Source organism: Belonocnema kinseyi, chromosome 6 (genome assembly GCF_010883055.1).
Source record: "Belonocnema kinseyi isolate 2016_QV_RU_SX_M_011 chromosome 6, B_treatae_v1, whole genome shotgun sequence".
In the NCBI taxonomy this organism is placed as follows: Eukaryota; Metazoa; Arthropoda; class Insecta; order Hymenoptera; family Cynipidae; genus Belonocnema; species Belonocnema kinseyi.
This window is the reverse complement of record NC_046662.1, coordinates 73,150,888-73,173,791: the sequence shown is the minus strand read 5'-3', so window position 1 is coordinate 73,173,791 and position 22,904 is coordinate 73,150,888. Positions and strand designations below refer to the sequence as shown.

Sequence of the window (22,904 nt, the reverse complement as noted above, 5' to 3'; positions counted from 1 at the left end):
GAAATCCCTTTTTAATCCTTTTTTTCGGGAAAAAATCTATCCCCCGTTTTTACCTGAAATGGAACTGTACATTTCGAGAAATATTATTCTATTTTGTGCTGAATCCTTTTTACAAGAAGTGCTTTTTTCTGTCGCAGTTTCCCACAGAAGATGGAGAGGCCAACGCACCATACGAGTCTGAATCAGACTCACAGCGGAAATGTGCACAATGTATATTCCTCCGGAAATCAAACGGCCCTCTCAACATCGTACATAACAGGCCAGTCGTATATGCAGGGGCAAAATTATACCCTGGGCCCTTATCCTTCATCCACGGTGCAGGTGTATCCACAATCGGGATACGGACAACCCCAAAGTTATGGAGCAATGGTCCAGGGTTATGGAGGACAACCCCAGTCTGGATTCCAGCAGGCTTGTCATAAAAAGGGATCGGTCCGCAATGGGTAAGATATTCTCGTTAAATTTAAAATTAATAAAAAAGTATTCACATATTATATCACGCTTCCGGATAGGAGAGTGTCTTTCTTTAGGCGCGACTTACTTATTATACTTACGCGTTACGCGTAGGAAAACATGTAAAAAGAAAAACGTGTGACAAGCGCATAAGAAAAACGCGTGATAAGGGATAGTAACGATGCCTTTTTTTTATCGTGTCTTACTTATTATACTTACGCGCAGGAAAAAAGTGTGACAAAGGATAGGCTCTTCTTTTAAGCGTAACTTATCATACTTACGCAAAGGAAAAAATCGTGAAAAAGGCGCAAAGGTGGGGTCAGGTTTTTGTGTGACTTTCATGCATACGCATCGAGAAAACGCGTGATAAGGGGATGGGTAGGGATAGGGTCTTTTTTTAAACGTGATTTACGTGCCATACTTACGCATGGGGAAAACGCATGATAAGGGGCAGGGTGAGTGTCCTTTTTTAGCGCGTTTTTAAGCGTGGGAAAAACGTGGGACAAGGGAAAGGAGGGTGTTTAAAATCTCTGAAACATGCATCAAGTCATGTGCGAACGCTCCCAAATCCAGGAAATATTGAAATGTTTCTTAGAATCAAAGAAACATCTCTTTGATATTAAACGTTTCCTTTTTTTTTTATTTTTGGGTCATTCCAGACAAGATCGTCTGGTAACCGTTGCTAGTTTTGCGATCTATTTTCTAAAACATTTTTTTAATATAAATTATATAAAATATATAACAATTAATTAATTATTAATATTCATGTGATATATGAATATATTAGAAATTTATATAGATTTCAGTGGATTTCATTATTTTTAAAAGGACTTTTGAAATATATTACAGATTTTTAATTATTTTACGGGATTTAGCTCGATTTTTGTTCGATTAACAGTTAATATTTTCTATAAATTTATTATCTGTAAATAAGTCATTATTTCAAATTAAAAATGTTTAGAAATTTTGAACTTCATTTAATTACATTATAAATCGAAAAATGTCAGATTGTTAGTCCAAAATTTTTGTTAGATTAAAAACCAAACATTCCACAAAACACCTTCCAGAATAATCATAAGAATTTATGTTAAAGACTTCATTCGAATTTTTAAATTTATGAATAATTCATTTGACAGTTTTGGAATCATTGTATTTAAAATATAAAAATACATAGGAAGTAAATATTTTTTTACTGTTTCAATGCTTTTCTATAATTTGAAGTATATTTGCATATTCTAAAAATTACGACTATTTCAATGTTTCTAAAAAAAGTAACTTTAAGTAGGTATGTTTAATTTTTAAGCATTTTCCTACTTAATCTTTGAATATTCAAAAATTAATCTTGATTTAAAAAAGAATCAGGGAATATTATTTAAAAAATATTAACATAAGTTCAAATAAATTGAAAAATATTAAAATAATGCAAAAGGTTTCTGATCTAAAAATTGGCTAAAGTAATTTAGCTTTACAGTTTTTATGCAGTCACATTTATGCAGTCACATTTTTTAACCGGAGATTATTTAGATTCATATACTTCTAAAGTTTAGTATTTAAAAACTCAATCGTTTTAAATATTATAACTTGGATTTTAAATATCGAAAAGAATAAATACTTGAAAAAATTAACCTCTCGAATTTGAATACCTTCAAATTTGTTTATTCCTTTCTTCGATTTTATTCTTGGCTATCCTTCAATTTTTGTTTCCGAATTTTGACCCTGTTCTTATAATTTTTTCATCCAGTTTTCATCAGTATAACTTTTGCAAATTTTAAATTAAATTGCTTTCTAAATTTGAATGTCTTAACATTAATCCTTTTCAAATTTAAACGCTTCAAATTCACTCTCGATTGAATGGTTTGTAGACCTATTTGAAAATAGTGAAATATTCCTGGCAATCTTGATACTCTAAAGAAATTTTATTGCGAAAGTTTGCAACAGGTGGCTCTTCACTTGTTCAAAAGTTGAAAAGTGCAATATATTGAAGCGTCAGGTGGTCAGGTGATAGCACATGTGCTTTTCAACACGTCCCATGCAACTGATCTTTCATTTGTAAATCTAATTACTATAATTAAATGTCTCGAAGGAAGTGATGCTATAAACAACGGCTTTTAAGGCCTTTTTAAAAATTTCTTATATCTTTTGTATCTTACATCCGATGGTGTTTGACTGTTTATTATTATCCTCTAGCTTTAAATTTTTTAATCTTTTATAAAAAAAAACAGTTAACTGAATAATTGTCTCAAGGTGATTATTATTCAATTCCTAATTCAACTAAAACGTGTGAAAATAGATACTTTACAGCCTTCAAGGTTGCACATTATTAATGCCATTAAAGTCATTCTCTTTGTTATATGGTGATTATTTTTCTCTTATTCTCTCAAGAACTACTCTTCAGGAAACATTTAATTTGCCATTTAACCTTCAAGTTTTGAAGAGTCGATCCATCATTTATATAAACTGATTATCCATTTTAAATATTAACTTCTAATATACGTAAACAAAATATAAACATCCTTGATCAAAAATAGCAGCATACAAAAGTTCTTAGAATCTCCTGAATAGCAAAACAGGGTTGCAGCAAATTCTATTTGGCAAGAGAAGAGATTTTGAAGAAGAGAAAAACTTGCAAAAGACAGGGAATTTCCATGACAGGCAATTTGAATAAATTTCAAGGATAACAAATATGAAATTAATCAGAAAAAATGAAAAATTGAACAAGGAAACATTAGGGACTTTTGAAAATGAAGTTTTGCTGTCACCCTGGTATAATATTCTTTTTAGCGATTTATTTGAATTGTGCTGATATTTCTTTGTTTGCAGTTGTTTCTTCCTGATGATTATATTTTCAGTTTAAAAAATATATTATTTGTTTGAAAATTCAACCTTTCTCTAAATTTACCTAAGGCTTAAGAAGTCAATTATTGTAGAAGAAAATTCATCCTTTTTTGTTTAAAATTCAACAACTTGTTTGACGGTTAAACCACTTTATTAAAAAATAATTCTTTGTTCAAGATTTATCATTTTAGTTAAAAATTCATCTCTGGTTGAAAATTCTTTTTTTTTTTTTAAAAATAAATTTTTTTAATTATAAATTTATCTCTTTTTAGAAATTAGTTTTTATTTTGTTTTAAAATTAAATTTTTTATTTGAAAATGTAAACATTACGTTTTACAGAAAATACGTCTTTTTTTCTTGAAAGTTCAACAATTAGGATGGACTTTTTTTACTGAAAAATCTTTATATGTTGAAAAATCACATTTTTTCTGGAAAATTCATCTGTTTGGTTGAAAATTTGACTATTGTATTTTGTTACAAATTTGTGTTTTTAATAGAAAGATTAATCCTTTTGGTCAAAAAATAGTATTTTTTGTTTTAAAATTCATTCCTTTTGGTAAAAACTCCATTCTTTTGTTTGGTGAAACAACTGTTACATATAATTTTTAGAATTTATCTTTGGTAGCAAATTCAACACTGGTTAAAAATTTAATTATCTTTAAAAAATTCGTGGTTTTTTTTAATAATCTTTTTATTGGAAATTGAACTATTTAGTAAAAAATGAAATTTTGGTGAAACTTTAATTTTTTTCAAACAAAATTTCGACCATATGGTTAAATATCTATCTTTGTAGGTTGAAAATTTAACTATTTCAGTTGAAGGTTCATCATTTTAGTTCAAAATTGATTTCTATTGAAAATTCATTTTTTTTACGAAAATTAAAAAAAAAAATTGCAGGGTTCCACAATTTGGTTAAATTTATTTTCTTTCTTTTTTCATTGGAAAATTTATGATTTTAGTTGAAAATTCAACTCTTTGTTTCAAATTTGACCTTTTTGAAAGATTTTAAAAGATTCTATGTTAAAAATGTTTAAAAATTTCAATGATGGACTTTAAATATTAATGGTCAGTGTGAATATAAAATTGGCCAGGGAAAGTCCAGGAATTTTTTAAATAGAGTTTTTCGGCCACCCTGTGAAGAAAAACCTTCGCTCGGAAGTTTCTTGTCATTTCCTCTATAAAAATTCAGAAGTAGACTATGGAACAATACAAGTTTTTGCAAATTAGGAGCCTAAAGTTAGGTCTTCTATAAGCCAGGGGCATCACCTGAAAAGCGAGTGCATTGTGCGTTCTCCGGTGTTCCCTCTGTTGACGTCAGCAATTCAACCGCCGAAATAGGAATTTCAAACCACCGTTTTGGTATTATCAATTTGCACAGTGGTCACACTTCCTTTCCCAGTGAACACCATCTGAATATGTAGAAATTTCTCATCTCAGCAAAAGTTTTCCTCCAGGGAAATCGACCGAGTTCCTGATATCATAAATTTCTCTATCCTCCAAATAATTTAACTTTAAATAGCAGTCTTCTAAAGGTGAATTGATTTTACACAGGTTGACCACAAAGGAAAAGTTAGGGATTTTAAAAAAAATGTCAAAAGTCAGAGAATTTCTTTAAGAAGAACTTTAAAAAACTGTCAACAATTATTAGGGCTGCTACAGAGTCACTTTTTTCGTAAATCACATTTTACCACTTTTCTTATAATAAATTAACCCATTGGTTATAATCACTATTGAATTTAGGTCTATACCTGCTTCTGAATTTTAATTATTGAATTATTTTCGAATCCTTTAGACTGTTTTAAAATATTCCAAATTTTTTTAGATTTCAGTAATTTGAAGGTATTCTACAGGATTTTAAAGATTTTAGGGTATTTTTAAAACTTTCAAGGAATTTTGAAGGGATTTAGAAAGGTTCAAGGGATTTCAAAACATTGCAAAGGATTTGAAATTGTTTAGACTTTAGGGCATTTTAAAAGATTCTGAGGCATTTCAAGATGGAAGATATGGAACCAGTTTATAGGACCTATACTGTTTTAGGGTATTTCAAGAGATTCCAAGGGATTTTATTTTATATCCGAGGATTTCATTCATTCTAAGTGATATAAAGGCTCTCGATATCATTGAATTTCATGTAATTTTCCGTGATTTTATACTATTTAAATGGATTTCACATAATTATTCAGAATGATTGAGAGATTTACTTTAATTTCAAACATATTCAAATATTTATAGGCAATACAAAAGATTTTAAAGAATTTTTAGGATATTTTAAAATATTTTAAGGAACTTGCACTCAATATAAATAATTTCAAGGGATTTCAAATAACTTTAAAGATTTTAGGACATTTTAAAAAGTTCTAGGTACATTTTTAAGAGATTCAAAAAATTTCAAGGGATATAAAAAGGTTTTAAAGTATTTGAAATACCTGAGGGTATTTTCAATAGATTAAAATATTTTAAAGTCAATACGAAGAACTTTGAGGATTTTAGGGTAGTTAAAAAAATTACACGAAATTTTCAAGAGATTTACAAAGTTTCAAGGAATCTCAAAGAATTCGATATATTTTGTGATTTTTAAAATTTTCCATGAAATTTTTAAGAGCTTTAAAAAATGTTAAAAGATTTTCAAGGGTTTTAAATACTTTAGGATATTCTAAAATACTCTAAGGCATTTTTAAGAGCTTTAAACAGTTCCATCGTATTTTGAAAAATTTGAAATATTTTATAATATTGTAAGCGATTTCAAGAAAGTTTGAATAGATGTCAGCAATTTGAAGGTATTTCAAAAGATTTTAAAGATCACAAAGGATTTGAAATATTTAGGGTTTTTTTGAGGATTTCAAGATATTTTTATACGTTATTCATGATTTCAGGAAATGATTTCAGATTTCATGTAAATTCGCGGAATTTGAACATATTTAAATAGATTCCGCAGAATTTATTCACAATAATTGAAGTATTTCGTTGAATTTTAAAGCTATTCAAATATTTCGAGCTGTTATACAAGACCTTAAAAAATTTTAAGATATTTAAAAAGATTCCAGGGAATTTTTAGTAGATTTAAAAAATGTCAAGGGATATACAAATATTTTTAAGTATTTAAAATATCTTGGGGTATTTTTATTAGATTACAATAATTTGAAGAGATTTCAAAGATTTTGAAATCTTTCAAGATATTTGTAAAAATTCCGAGAAATTTTTGAGAGCTTTATATAGTTTCCAAGGATTTCGAAAAATATTAATAGATTTGGAATATTTTTGGGAATTTTTCCAAATTTCATGAAAGTGTCGAATGTTTTATAAAATTTCAAGAGATTTCGAAAGATTTGAAATATTTAGTGGTATTTTAAAACATTTCAAGTTTTTTCAAGAGTTTCAAACGAATTGAAATATTTTTTATGATTTCTGAGGATTTTCATGATTCTAACAGATTTTAAAAACTCTCAAGGTATTTTATTTTATTGTCCAGGATTTCAAAAAATATCAAATTTCATTTCATATTTTTATATTAGATATTTTATAATATTTTAATTGATTTCATAGAATTTTCTCACAATAAGTGAGGGATTTCGTAGGGTTTCAGAGATTTGAAGAGATTTTAAAATATATTTTGCACTTCATTTGGAATTCACCTTGAATTCTTTTGCATTAACTTGAATTTTTGTAATTCACTTCAATTCTTCGAAATCCTCTGAAGTCTACTCAATTCAATATATCAAATTTTTCTGTAGTTTTTGTCTAATTCATATTCAAGGCTTTTAAACTCACTTTGAATTCTTAGGCATTTCATCAAATCCTTTTCACACTCATTTTAAACTTACTGAATTCAAATTTTTTTTTCATATTATTTCAATTCGATTGGAGCCAATAGCATTTTTTGGATTGTTTCCAATTCATTTTAATTCTTCTCAATTTAACTTGAATTGTTTTGAAGTCTTATAAATCGAATTACAGTGAAATTCTTCTATAGCGCCGATTTTATGGCTGACGGTAAGTGGAAACTAACTCATTATAGCCCGTTCTGCTTTTTTATCCACGCCTGAGTGCTCATCTGAGTGACAACCGCAGACCCCGAGCAGCTCATGTTACGCCAACCTGCGGCGCGGCGTCAAATCTCGGAGGGGCTATAGAAGGGAGGGCTATAATTGAAGGGCTTCATTGTATTTTGAATTGTCACGTTATTACTGCATTTTAGTCACTTTCAGTCACTTTTTTGGTTAAATAATGAGAAATTATAATGTTTTAGCATAGTCTCGATTTTTGTTTGTTTAACAGGTACGAATTGTCCCAGGATTTGCTGGAAAAGCAAATCGAGATGCTGGAGAGAAAATACGGCGGAGTGAAGGCGAGAAATGCGGCTCTGACGATCCAGAGGGCTTTCCGAAGGTACACCCTTCTAAAAAAATTCGCAGCAATCACAGCAATGGCCAAGGCGGAGAAGAGATTGAGCCGGAAGTTGCAGGAGACTTCGGATCGTCAAGGAAATATGACCGATCATGAGAGGCTGCCTTATCATAGTCAGATTTATATTCACAATCAGCAAGCTCAAGGTGGAGTTCGACCAATGCCCATCAGAAGTATGTCTCTGCGGGAACGGAGGCATCCTGACAATTCCCAATGTTATGCACCAATGCCAAGGAGCCAAAGTGGAAGATGTGAAGTGCAAATTTCAGGTCACAGGGTCAATGCTCATCAGCACAATCACAATCATAATGTTCATCCAGGTCGTCATCAAAATTCCTTGACGCCCAGCCCTTGTGCAAGGCACCAAGCGCCGCCAAGTCCATGTTGGGAATCCAGCTCTCAAGAAAGTGGATCCAGTATTCATTATTATAATCCACAAGTAAGTAGGACACTTCATTTATCATAATTTAAAAAAATTCTTAGATAATTGAGGGCCCGGATCAGAGAACGGGTTTTAAATTTTTAACTGGGGGGGGGGGGGGGGGGGGGGTAAATACTTCCTTAAATTCAAGCGATAAGGGCTCTCCACTCTGAGGGCCAGAAAGTTATACCTGGTGCTTCGTTCCGGGCCATCAATTCTGAAAAAGGCTTCTTGAAGAGAGAGAGTGAATCTCCCTTTTCCACCTTTTTCCCATAAGTTTGAAACTTTCTCTAAAACACCTATAATTGTGAATTTTTACCCAATGTTCGCCTTTTCTCCTTTTTTTTTTTAGATAATTTCGATTCATTTTTTAAGAATGATAAAACAAAAATTCATTACACTGGGTAATAGGACATCGTTGACAGCAAAAAATTTGGTAACGATTTGATCGAGAAACTAACAATAAATTAATTTTTTGCTGTAAATCGAAAACATCTTATTTGGGTTAACTGGCTTCACAGGCCAAACTGTTTTTAAAAGAAAGGAAATAAGGAGATTTTTCACGAAAATAGGAGAATACATTATTTTAAATAAATATGATATAGCTACTAATATACAATTTAGATTAAAAGGTTTCAAATTAATAATATTTTAAGTAACAATATTGAATTTTCAACTAAAATTATGAATCTTCAAACAAAGAATGGAATTTTTAACAAAGAAGTTCAACTTTTAACAGAGTGGTTAAATGATCAGCCAAAAAAAAAAGAATTTTTAAAGGAAAAATGTTATATTGTATATTTCAGCCAAAAAAGATATATATTTAAAGTCACTAACAGTTAAAGTGAATTTTCAAGAAAAAAGGTGATTTAAAAAACAAAAAAGAAGAGAATTTTTAACAAAATATTTTAATTTGCTAACAAAATAGTTGAATTTTTAACCTGAAAGGGATGAATTTTCTACAAAACAGTTTAATTTTCAAACCTAAAATGTGAGTTGTTAAACAAAACGTTGATATTCCACCAAAAAAGCAAAAATAATTTTCAAACTGAAAATGTGAAGTTTCAACAAAACAGTTCAATTTTCAACAAAAAATTCATTTTCCACCAAAATGGACGAATTTTCAACGAAATATTTAAATTTTTCATCAAAATAGTTAAATTTTTAATATAAAAAGGACGAATTTTTTACAATACAGTTTCATTTTCAAACAAAAATGTGAATTTTCAACTACAAAGACTTTAGGCCAAGTATTTGAATTTTTAACCAAATAGTTTATTTTTCTATCAAAATAGTAGAATTTTCAACCCCAAATATCAAATATTAAACAAAAATCTTACATTTTTAACCAAAAAGAATGACTTTTAAAAAAATATTGCATTTTTAATGCTACAATACGAATGTTGCATCAAAAACTTTAATTTTCAAACCTAAAATGACAATTTTAAAATAAAAATTATTCTCAATTAAAAAAAAAGACAACTTTTTAACAAAATAGTTAAATTTTGATTAATTTTTAATACTTTTATTTATTTTTCGAATTATTACTAGCTTATCTGCAGAAATACTTCAAACATTTTGAAAAAAAAATTAGGGCATAATTTAAAACTGCTCTACTTTAAATATTTATTTTTAAATTCAAAAGTATTCCCCTCCTTCTGTGATTTTTAGTCGTCATTCTGTTGGATAAGGAAATGATCTTGGTTCTGTGCTACAATTTACATTTTTATACGAGGCGATAAATCCGAAATGTAATCTCGCGAAGGTCCTTGCATTATAAATTTAATTATCTTAAACCTGTTAGATATTTTTAATGATTGGAAATCCTCGTAAAGTCTTGGAACCAGATTTTACAACCACCATGATTCTTCTTCTGCATGCAAGTTGTTAAGCTCTATAATAAATGGAGTTGATCCTGATCCCCAATATGAGTGCAAACTGCAAAAGCATACAAATCGATTTTGTCTCGTTTCTTCAATATTTATGGCTTCAATTTTTCCCGCCGATATTATATTTATAAGAAGTACATAATTTCAAATTTCGGTGTAGTATTTTATTGCAAATTGCTCAGTTTCATACTACAATTGTTTAATAAATAAAAAATATTTTATGGTTGAAATCATTAAAGTTTGAGGTTCTCTTATTTTGTAATTTTTCAATTCCTTATTATAAAATTCTCAGAATTAAACTTTTAACTTTAAGCTTAGAAAATTGGTTTAATACAATTTTGAAATTTGTGAATTTGGATAATTTCAAATTTAAATGTTTTACATTATTCTTGAAGAAATAAAATTTCCAGTTCAAAATATATAAAAATTAATAATTCCAAGATAATTGTTTTAAGCGAAAAGCAGTGCGGAGTTAATTATTTATAAATTTGAACAATTTCATATTACCATGTAAAATTCCCGAATTAAAAAAATCCTGAAAAATAAAATTTTCGACGGTTTAAAACATTACCAAATTTGAAAATTCCTCACAGAAAATTTTCATGTTATAAAATATCCGAAGTAGAAAATTCTCGAATTTAAACAATTTAAAAACATTTTAAAAAATATTTATTCATTAAAAATAAAATTATCAGATATGTATTCTTACCAAAGAAAATTTTTTTAATGTTAAAAATGTGCATAGTATTTTTTTAAATTACAAAAAATGTTTTAAAAAATCGAAATGTAACTAAAAAATAAATAAAAAGGAAACTTTCATTTTAATCCTGCAAAAGTTTGTTTGAAAATTGTTATCAGTTTCGGAGAAAATTTATGGCGAAATTTATTTTTTCTTTTAAGATGCACGTGTTTTCAAATTTATTTGTTTACAAAATTTTTATACAATTCTTGTTATTCTAAACTCAAACAATAATTTTAAGAAACTTTAAACATTATCAAAAAATGTTCTCTGATAAAAATATTATATTTTTAATAATTGAATAATATTTATTTAAAAAAACCATTATTTTAATGGTTTAAATTCGGGATTTTTATGCTTCGTCAATTTTATTATTCGAGAATTTTCCAAAATCGGAAATTTTACAGTGTCGGGAATTTTATTTGTCGCGATTTTGTATGCGTTTCATTTGAAGTATTATTGATTTAAGTTTCAAATTTAAAAAATTGTCAAATTTTCGAATTTTCTAATAGGTTTTTGAAAGCTGGGTTTCTTGAAATTTCTGTTTTGAGAAATCAGTTTTCAAAATGATTTACGAGGGGTGTGCCAGGTAATGTGTTTTTTGTTTGGATTCATAATTTTTGTAAATAAAGGTCATGACGCCAAAGTAAAATAATGAAATTCCTAAGACCCAATATTTGGTTAGTTTCAAGACAAATATTGCCTTCAAAATTGTTTTCAAATTATACAAGGAAAGTCATTTTAAATGCTCATTTTCAATGAAAAACTCGCTTTGTCGCGTGATTGTCGTTTTTTTCTCAACCAACATTTAAAAAAAATATATTTAATTTATTTATAATGCATAAGAATTTAATTAATTTAATTAATTGATAGAAAGCATTTAAAATGCTTATTTTGTATAATTTTAAACAAAGTTAGAGGGAAATTAAATATTTAAACATTTTGAGAAATAAAATTCAACCAAAATATTGAAAAAAAAAGAGTGTAGGCAGCGAAAATCGAGCGCCCAACTTTTCGGCTACAAAGCCGAACACGCTACCGCTTGAGCTACTCAGGCAGTTAGAAGGTATATTTTTCTAATATGACAGGGCTGACAGGGGAAATTTGAAAGTTGTTTTCTCGTGAATGGCCAAATTTTTGACCCTAGGAATTTCCCATTTTTACCTTTTATTTTATTTCACTTTATTAAAAAAATTATGAATCCAACATTGACAATTTCATATTAAGTTTCAACAAATTATTTTTAAATAATAAAAGTAACAGGCTGGATGATTTTAAATCATGATTTTGTAATTCTACGATTGCAATTGATTAAAAAATTATGCCAAAGTGATGTCAAAGTAATTTCAAAGTAATTGCAATAATGTATCGAATCGGATTGTAGAAATAATGTATCCTTCATCTAGTTAAGTCTAAATCTACCTCTAAGTAAGTTTCACGATCACAATCTGGGTCTTTCGCAAAATATTGTGGTCAACCACGAAGACCCTAGATTTAAAATTGTCTATCTCCTCAGATGGTAAAAGAATGAACGAGCACCATCTGTTCTTAATTTTTAATGACCACAGCTAATGATCTCAATCCTGAATCTCAGTTTTGTTTACTCAATTCTACATGTTGGCTTTCTTTTGATCAAAACATTTACACAATTCGAACATCTGGAGTCCACTAAATTCCAGATTTATTCTTTACTACTCTCCAAATCTCATTAGTTTAGAGTTAAGGATTTCCAAGATTTCTTAGAATTTTAAAGACATTTAGAGACGATCGATTCTAATCGAGAGCTTTGTAACGCACAGGAAACCTTGTGTGGATTGAGACAGGATACTCCGCCCAGGGATCCACACAGGACTCCCTGCACTTCACCATCCACACCTCACCATCTGCAAACACCGCACTTGCAAAACTGGAGCAATTCATCCCAGATGGGTTCTGGAGGAAGAAATAGGTCTGCGAAAAAAGTACCTCCGGAGGTTCCGAAGAGAACTTCTTCGATATCATCAAGATCCATGGAACCAAGGCACAATGGACTCAGCAAAAGTGTGGAAAATGGAAGTCTCAGCTCTGTTCAAAGCTCCGGCAGCGACTCCACTAATTGCGAAAGCTCGGAAGGAGACGCACAGAGAGGATCGCCGATTTGGAAGCATAAAGGCATTGTGAGTCCGCCAATTCCTTTCTAGAATTTCTTTCAACGTCGCTCTGCCTACCTCCAAGTCTTTAATTTTTACACCTGGAAGCACAAAATTCTGTCACAACTTCAACTAGAGTGACCAGATGTCCTGATATTTCATGACATGTCCTGATTTTTGTGTTATCTTCTGATTTTTCATCAAAGTTGCTGCATTATCCCAATTTTGAAATTCGCTGACTTTTCCCTGACTTCTAAATATTTCTTCTAGGCGAAAAACAACCTAACTTCTGGGTCCTATCAATAATGATAATGCAAAAAAAAGTTGTTTTTTTCTAAATATGTTTTAAACACTTTTAGTGACAACAGTCATGCAGAATTTTATAGGGTCTCATCCAAAGATTACGCAAGACATAAGTAATATACATGAATTTTCAAACAAAAAAGGAAGAGGTAAATTTTCTGTGAAAGCGAATTATTTTCAACCAAGAAAACAGAATTTTCAACGAAAGATTTAAATTGTCGTCCAATAAAATGGATTTTTAACCAAATAGTTGGATTAAAAACCCCAAAAGATTAGTTTCCTAGAAGATATTTCAACAATAATAAATGAATTTAATTTGTTTAATAGAAAAAGTTTTTACCAAAAATGGAATAGATAAATTTTTATTCAGAATTACTTTAATTGACTACTCTGAGATTACTAATCAGATTATGTTCAATTTGAAATAGCATGGTTAAATTTTCAATAATAGAAATTTATTTCAACCATATAAAATACATTTTCAGAGGAATAATTAAATTTTCGACCAAAAAAATTAAATTTATTTTGAAAAATTTAGTTTTCTATAAAAAAAAACAATTTGCAACTACAGAAATTATTTTTTTTCACCAAAAAGATAAATTTTTAATCCAGAAGAATAATTTTCTACAAAAATTTTATCCAAATCTATGAATTTTCACACAAAAATGGAATAGTTAAATTTTCAGTAAAAAATTCATATTCGACGAAATAAAATAAATTTTCACCGAAATAGTTCAATTGTTAACCAAACAAATTAATGTTCAATCAAGAACGTTACATTTTTATTAAAAACAATAAATGTTCCACGGGAAAATGGAATAGGTAAATTTTCAGTTTAAAAACTGAATTTATAAATAACAATTTGTACAAAATGATGAATTTTCAAAACAATTTTTTGACCAAATAGTTAGATTTTAGATCCGAAAGATTATTTTTCTACCAAATAAACCTATTTTTCACAAAATAGTTCAATTTTTAAACAAACGAATGAGTTTTTGATCAAAAATAGAATAGTTTAATTTTTATTCAAAGAAATAAATTTTCAATCAAAGAAAATAAATTTTTAACGAAATAGTTTATTTTTTAACCAACAAAATTTAATTTCTACTAAAAACAATAATTATTCCACAAAAAATGGATTAGTTACATTTTGAGTTTAAGAAGTGAATTGGTAATTAACGTGATGAATTTTCAATATCAAAATTGTTTTTAATCAAATAATTGGATTAAAAAGGAAATTATTAATTTCCTAAAAAAAATTCGAAAAAATATATGAATTTTCCACTAAAGAAGATAAATTTTTAAGCAAAAATAAAATAGCTAATTTTCATTTAGAAAAACGAATTTCTAACATAATATTTCATTTTTCAATCTGAGAAATTAATTTTCAACGAAATAATTAAATTTGCTACCAAGTAGATTAAATTTCTATGATAAAATTTAATTTTTAATAAAGAAAACTAATTTTCAACCAAAGGAATTAATTTTCTACCTAAAAGATAAATTTAAAAAAATTTCTTTTTAAACCAAAATAAATTTTCAGTCGAAGATTAAATAGTTGAATATTCAACAGAATAGTTACATTTTAAACGAACAAAAATGATTTTCAACTAAGATGAGGGATCATCACCAAAACAACTTTTTAAATGAATTTCCTGATTTTCCAATCAAGTCATTTGGTCACCTTAACTTCGACAAAAGCTGACACAAGATCAAGAGAAAATCGGAAGATCAAAGAAGAGCATTTAAACTTGAAGGCCTTCCAATTTTGAATTTGTTGAATCCAGAAACCAGACGGTTATCTGAGTCTAAAAAATGTCCGAATTCGCAGTCCCTAAATAAATATTGAGTGAAAGACCCAGAATATTGTCATGGCGAGGTGATTGCTTTTCCGAAAAATAAAAACGAAGCTCTCCGGATTTTTAGTAGGGCTCATAGCAGGTGTTCTTTAGTGGTAAAGCGGCGTTGAAAGGGTTGAAAGGCGCCAAGAGGCCTTTTGGGACTAAGTTTTTTTTTCTTTCTCTTGTTTTTCAGTCGGGCTCGCCCGAACACCCAGACTGTGGTCACACGAACGACAGTAATAACATGATGAATAGCGTCAAGGAGTTGGGTCACTCCCATGCGAATTCCGGATACCAACACCCGCTCATGGACCACACCGAGGCGATATCGCAAACTGGCTACAAAGTTTCAGAACAGAACAGAAAACGGCAATACAGGGTGGGGCTCAATCTCTTCAATAAGAAACCTGAGCGGGGCATCACCTATCTGATTAGGCAAGGCTTTCTGGAAAATAGTCCGCAGGGAGTCGCTCGATTTCTGATCACGAGGAAGGGACTCTCGAAGCAGATGATTGGAGAGTATCTGGGGAATTTACAAAATAATTTCAACATGGCTGTTCTAGAGTGAGTTTTCTGCAGTTTTTAAGACATATTTTTTGTAAGAGAGTTTCATTATTATTAATTACTCGCACAAGACGTGACATGTACTGAAGTTTTGAACATGATAGGCTTACTCACATGCTTAAACTATTAATAGATTTGAATCATTTGAAGTGATTTCAAGGTATTTGCAATATTTTAGGGAATTTTAAAAGATTTCAGATATTTTTCTAATGGTTGTAATAATTTAATGGGATTTCAAAGGATTTGAAATATTTTAAGGGGTTCCAAGAGATTCATAGGATCTCTTTCAAAAGCTTTAAAGTTTCAAGGGATTTAAAATATTTTTGAAGGACATGAAATATTTTAGGAGATACATTTTCCAGAATATCAGGAAATATAAGATTTCGTGTAATTTTACGGGATCTTATAATATTTTAATGTATTTTAAAGAATTTTTTCGCAAGAATTCAGGGATTTCATAGATTTTCGAAAATTTTGAAACATTTCAAGGCAATAGAAACAATTTTTTTAAAGATTTTAGGATATTTCAAAAGATACCAAGGTTTTTCAATTGATTTCAAAGAATGCTCAAGATTTTTATTTATTTATTTTTATTCCAAGGAAAGCTTTAAAAAATTTCAAGTAATTTCAATAAATGTAAAAGGGTTTGAAATATCTCAAGGTATTTTTAATAGAATTCAATACTTTGATGTGATTTCAATAATTTAATGGGACTTTAAAGGATTTGAAATATCTTAGCAGGTTCAAAAAGATTCCAAATATCTCTTTCAAGAACTTTAAAGTTTTAAGGGAATTCAATATTGAAATATTTTAGGGGATCAATTTTCCAGAATATCAGGAAATATCAGATTTCATGTAATTTTACGGGATTTTATAATATTTTAATGTATTTCAAAGAATTTATTCACAATAATTCAGGGATTTCGTAGGTTTTCGAACATTTTCAAACATTTCAAGGTAATAGAAACGATTTTTTAAACAGATTTTAGGATATTTCAAAAGATGCCAAGGTTTTTCAATTGATTTTAAAGAATGTTCAAGATTTTTATATATATTTTTTTAATTCCAAGGAAAGTTTTGAAAGCTTTAAAAATTTTCAAATAATTTTCAGTGATTTAAAAAGGTTTTTAAAAAGGGTTCTAAATATTTTTCAAGAGCTTTAAAGTTACAAGGGATTTAAAAAAATGTTAAAATATTTTAAAGAATAAATTTTCAAGGATTTCAGGAAGTAACAGATTTCATGTAATTTCACGAAATTTAATTACTATCATAATGGTCTTCACATAATGTCTTCATAAGAATTTAGGATTTTGGTTGGATTTCAAAGAGTTTCAAATATTTCAAGGCAATAACGAAATTTTTTTTCAAAGATTTGACGATATTTAAAAAGATTCCAAGGTTTTACAATTGATTTCAAAGAATGTTCCGGATTTTTTGTAATTGCAAGGAAATTTTTGATATTGAACTTTGTTCTAATTTGTACTTTCTTCGTCTATTTTTTAAAAATTGCAACGAATTTTCAATAGATTTTAATCATTTGAAGTGGTTGAAAAGGAATTGCAATATTTTAGGGAATTCATAAAAAGATTTTAAGGATTTGTCTATTGATTTCAATAATTTAATGGAATTTCAAAGGATTTGGAATATTTTAGGGGATAAATGTTCCTGGATTTGAGGAAATATCAGATTTTATCTAATTTAACGATATTTGGCTTTGAATAGTTTATTCACAGGCATTGAAGGATTTTGTAGGCCTTGAAATATTTTTCAAATATTTAATTGCAATACCAAAAATTAAAAAAAAATTTAAGGACATTTTAAAAAATGCCAAGGTTTTTCAATTGCTTTCAAAGAACGTTCAAGATTTTTTTTCAATTCGAAGGAAATTTTTAAGACCTTTACAAATTGCAAGTAATTTCACAATATTTAAAACGATTTGAAATATCTTAAGGTGTTTTTAATAGATTTCAATACTTTGAAGTTATTTTAATGGGTTTTCAAGATCTTGATGTATTTTGTTCTATTTCAAGGAATTTTTAAGAGCTTTAAAAACTTTCAAAAGATTTTAAAGGATTTAAAGTATCTTAAGGCATTTTTAATAGATTTAAAAAAAAGTTCTTTAAAAAATTCAAAAATAAAATGAAATTTGAAAAAATGTAAAAAACACGTAGGAATACACAGTTTTTATTACTTCAAATGTAGAAATTTGTATGTACCTTAAGTTCCGATCGTTAAAATGAACGAAATATTTTTCCCTATTTCTATTTTACCCGTAAATATTGTCTCAACTGCAATTTAAAATATGCAATACAATTCTGCTTCAATAATAAATGATTTACAACATAAATGAACAAACATTTTAGCACTTTTTCTGGTTCGGATTTTTAAATTTCATTGGCCGTGAAAAATATTTGAAACCCGGGAAATTTGTGCTGCGATGAAAACGGCCAGCCTGATTAAATTAGTTATTTTAACAATGTATTTTGTATTTGAAATGAATAATTGTCTCGAACTTGAAAAATGTTTAGATGCTTCTCGCACGAGTTGGATCTTGCCGGAATGCAGGTGGACGTGGCATTGCGAAAGTTCCAAACCTATTTCAGAATGCCAGGTGAGGCTCAGAAGATCGAGCGGTTGATGGAAGTATTTAGTCAACGATACTGCCAGTGCAACTCGGACGTGGTCTCGAGGTTGCGATCAGCGGACACAATTTTCGTCCTGGCATTCGCGATCATCATGCTCAACACGGATCTGCACACGCCGAACCTGAAACCCGAGCGCAAAATGAGGATGGAGGACTTCATCAAGAATCTGCGAGGCATCGACGATTGCGGCGACATCGAGAAAGACATCCTAATCGGGGTCTACGAGAGAGTCAAGGCAAACGAATTTAAACCCGGCTCCGATCACGTAACTCAGGTGATGAAAGTCCAAGCTGGTTTCGTTGGGAAGAAGCCTAATATGGCCCTTCCACACCGAAGATTGGTATGCTACTGCAGACTCTACGAAATTCCGGACATCTACAAAAAGGAGCGATCTGGTGTTCACCAGAGAGAGGTCTTCTTGTTCAATGACTTGTTGGTCGTGACGAAAATTTTAGGCAAGAAAAAAGGCCGGCCAACGTACACCTTCAGGCAGAGCTTTCCACTTTGTGGAATGATTGTCACACTCTTCGAAGTTCCTCGTGAGTTTTCATCTTTCTTTAAATAGTTTAGATATACTAAAAACAGATGAGACAGTTTTTAAATTTAAATATAAAATTAATATTGATACCAAATTTTTGTATTTCAAAGCATTTATTGTCTATTATAGACTGGAAATCCCATTTGATTTGAGTGAGGTTTCGGGTTTCGGCAGCCCTGTGCATCTGAAAACAAAATGGCGATTGATTAGTTCCTAATATCGCCAAGGCGGCGTTAGTTGTCCCATCGCTCCCTGTTTTTTCAATGTAGGGCGTGGGACTAGACCGCTTTTTAAAATTTGTTCTGTAAACAAAATGTCATTTTCATGAAAAACCATATTAAAATTAAATCAATTTTATTTACGTAATATTTCAAAACCGTTTTCCAAGCGATTTATATAATTGTTAAAGGGAAAACATGAATTTAAACGTCACCCAATAAACTTGCTAAAGTGGAATTTCAGATTTAAATTTAAATAAAAAGTTAAAAATAATTCCTTTTTATTTCTGAAAACGCTATAAATAATATTTATATTACAGGGTGGCCGCTAGACCGGGAAACTGGGAATTTTTTCAGACCGGGAAAACCCGGAAAATGACAGTGAATTTTTTTTTACCGGAAATTTTACAAATTTGTAGAAGAAAAACCTGTCCACGTTCGATTTTAACAGTTCTTAAATAATTAGTTGAATTTTTATGTTTTTCAGTTATGCTATTATTTAGCTTGCAATGCCAAATTCAAATTTTTTTTACTTTACAAATTTTCCATAAAAAATTTTTATTTTTAAGCTTACATTTTTAATTTAAAGAATTTTTAAATGCTTTCTTAAAAACTTGAACAAATAAAAAATAAAAGCCTTTGTTGTTGAAAATTTTGGATAAAAAACATTTTTATTTGATAAAAAATAATTTTTTTTTAAATTTATCTGTACTTTAAGTAATAAAAAGTTAACAAAAACGGTTTGGCAAAAATATTTTAAATCAATTCAAAATTTAAGAATTTTCAGATTTTAAAGTTAAAACTTAAAGGGTTTGAATTTTAAAGTATTAGTCATTAAACAAATGTGAACGTGTGACTGAATTTTGATGCACTATTTTCAACTTAAAAATAACTTCATAATAATATATTCCTAATTAAAGGATTTTATTACATTTAAAATATTGTTTCAGACTAAAATATTAATTTTTTAACCCTTTCTGTTTGAAATTTTTATTTAAGAAAAGTAAATTGAAACCAAATGTTTAAAAGTAAAGAATCGTAAACCGAATTTTTGACATAGTAAGCCTGGAATCGTTAAAATTTCGAAGAGCCTTTACACACTAAACGTTAGAATTTAAATTGTTGTATTTCAAAATTGCTTAATTTGTAAGTTAAATTTTACCATTTTTATGTATAATTTACAAATGAAAATTTGTAGAAAAAATTTGAGTAATTTTAAGAGATATTTAGGTGTTTTAAAAAGATAAAAAATTATCATGCAAATTTTTTTTTAAATTTATCATTTTAATTTTTTTTTAGGTTTTATTCTTTTGAAGTATTTCACAATTCTTGAAAAGAATCTAATTATTTGTTTAAAATCTGCGAAAATCTAAATTTTGTTTTTTATTAGGCTATCAATTCAAGTTTTACATAAGTTCTAATCTTTTCAAAACTTCTACATATCTCTTAAAATTACTCAAATTTCGCGTACAAATAATAAATGTTCAATTGTTATTTATACATCCAAATTGTGAAGAAATGTTCTAAAATTTGCTGGATTTTCTGAAAATTGTATAAACAATTCAATTCATTTTGCCAGATATTTAGAAGTTCTGAAAAAATTTCCAAAATAATTCTAAAATTTAAAACAAATTTAAAACAACTTTTAGATTTCTCAAGATTTTGAAATAAAATTTTGAAGCTTTCCAAGGATGTTTAAACTGTTTAAAAAGAAAATAATTGAATTTCTAATTTAAGAAGTGTTCAGTTAAAATGTTTGCAATTTTTAAATATTTAATGTTTCTAGCTTAAAATTCCTTAAAATTATATAATTTTGAAAATTTTGAAGTTCATTGATTGATTTTTTAATTTAGAGCATTGAAAATGATAACGTGGATTTATATTTTTTTATATTGAAAAATGTTAGTACCTTTAATTTTATACGGGTAAATTAATGAGCATTTGAATACATTTTTTAATTAAAAACTTTTAAATTTCACTTTTAAAAGTTCAAAATTTAACAGTTCTACTTTGACTGTTTTCATTTGCAGTTCAGCTTTTATTACCTCAAGTGGAAACTTTTTTAGCTTTAGTGTTCCATGTTTGGGAACAGGGAAATGACCGGGTATTTATTTTGTCGATTAAAACGACCTCTTTGTATTAATAAATTGAAAAAATAATTTCGTGAAAGCATTTTTATAGTATACAAGTTTAAAACAGATTTAAACTGATTATTTTAGGGTTTAGCAAGTATTTACACCGTTGAATATAATGAATATAATGTAATTGAAATTTAATTACATTTTTATTTATGAACATGTAATATAAAAATTAGTAAGCAACATTAAACATAATTTATTAAATCAGTAAAATTTCAGAAAAAAATTTTTATTTCAGGGGAACAAATGTAAATGTAAATTTTATAAAACGTTCAGGATGCAAATAGAATCAATGTTTTAAAATCTTTTTTTTTAAATATATTGTTTTCAAGATATAATGATCAAAGTTTAAAGTTTAAAGAGAGCAATTAGAGCAATCATTTTTTATATTCTTCACTGACTATTAAATAACATTTTTTCTTATATAAATTTATTTCAATTCAATAAGTAGATTTAAACTCTATGCTATTTAAAGTTTTCCTGGGGAAAGTTTTTTTACATTTCATTATTAATATTATTTACTATGTTTTCGAAAATAAATGTTAAAAAACATGCTTTACTTTTTATTTAAATTCAAATCTAAAATATATTCCGCTTTTCCAGGATTACTGTACGAAATTATACTTAATATTTTCTCTTTTTGTTCCAAACTGTAAATATTCTTTCAAGTTTAATGATTTTCGTTTTAAAAGAACCGATTTCCGTTGAAAACCGCTAACATAACCTCAAATTGTTAAAATTCGTGAATCTTCTTTGAAATCTAATTTAATTTTTTGAGACTGGTAAAAACCGGAAAATGGCAGTGAATTTATTTTCTGACTAGAAATTTTACAAATTGAATACAAATTCAATTTTTATCTGCTTTAATTATGATATCATTCAGTTCATAAGTCGTAATTCGAAAATATTTCACTTAAAATTTTCCATTTTCGATTTTTATTTGTAAGCGTTCATTTTGTATTTAAAGAATTTTAAAATGCAGTATTGCTAGACTTAAACAATTAAAAATTAAAACTGTTTTAAATTGATACTTTGTGACATTTTTTTTACTTTATCAACTGTAAATATAAATTAATTCATGATTTAAAAAATTGAACTGTACTTGACGTATCAAAACAAAATTTAAATAATTTGAAACTGAATTATCTAAAATAGAAAGCCTTGAATCTTTAAAATTTCAATGGCCTTTTAAATTTTGATCGTAACTATTTTAATTGTTCTATTTAAAAAATTATCGCTTTACAAGTAAAATAAACTATTTAAAACAAAAATAATTCCACTTCTAATGTAAACATTTTCCAATTTAAAAATATTTTGTGATTCAAGTTTTAATTTTTCTAGCTTAAAATTGGTTAAAATACTATAATTTTTTGATTGATTTTTCAATTTAGAATATTAGAAATGAGAACATGGATTTACACTTTTGGAACTAGATCTGAATCTTTGAACTCTCCTATTTTTGAAAATTCTAAATTTTTCAGTTTCAATGCATTTAATTAAAAATTATTTAATTGAAAAGTGTCAGTACTTTCCACTTTATAGGTGTAAGTTATAGATAATTTGTATAACCAAATTTTTAATTAGAAAAGTTTTAAACTCCAATTTTAAAGGTTTAAAAATAAAGAGTTGCATCTTAAGTGCTTTAATTTGCATTTCATTTTTCTTTATTTAAATGGAAAAATGTTTAGCTTTTGAGTTCGAATTTTTTAATTTAATTGACCGTGAAAAATGTTTGCGAACTGGAAAATGACCGGGCATTTTTTTCTTCGATTAAAACGGCCACCCTG

General features: G+C 28.1%; 1 protein-coding gene across 4 annotated transcripts in view; it reads left to right on the top strand.

The window, feature by feature from the left end:
* The window catches only part of LOC117174622 (IQ motif and SEC7 domain-containing protein 1), a 187,413-nt gene that overhangs the window by 158,384 nt on the left and 6,125 nt on the right, over window positions 1-22,904 (top strand). For all 4 annotated transcript variants that reach the window (XM_033363871.1, XM_033363874.1, XM_033363872.1 and 1 more), the window contains 5 exons: window positions 138-443; window positions 7,564-8,131; window positions 12,541-12,897; window positions 15,208-15,578; window positions 18,107-18,762. In XM_033363871.1, coding sequence (XP_033219762.1) covers window positions 138-443; window positions 7,564-8,131; window positions 12,541-12,897; window positions 15,208-15,578; window positions 18,107-18,762 — 2,258 coding nt within the window. The remainder of the gene's footprint in view (window positions 1-137; window positions 444-7,563; window positions 8,132-12,540; window positions 12,898-15,207; window positions 15,579-18,106; window positions 18,763-22,904) is intronic.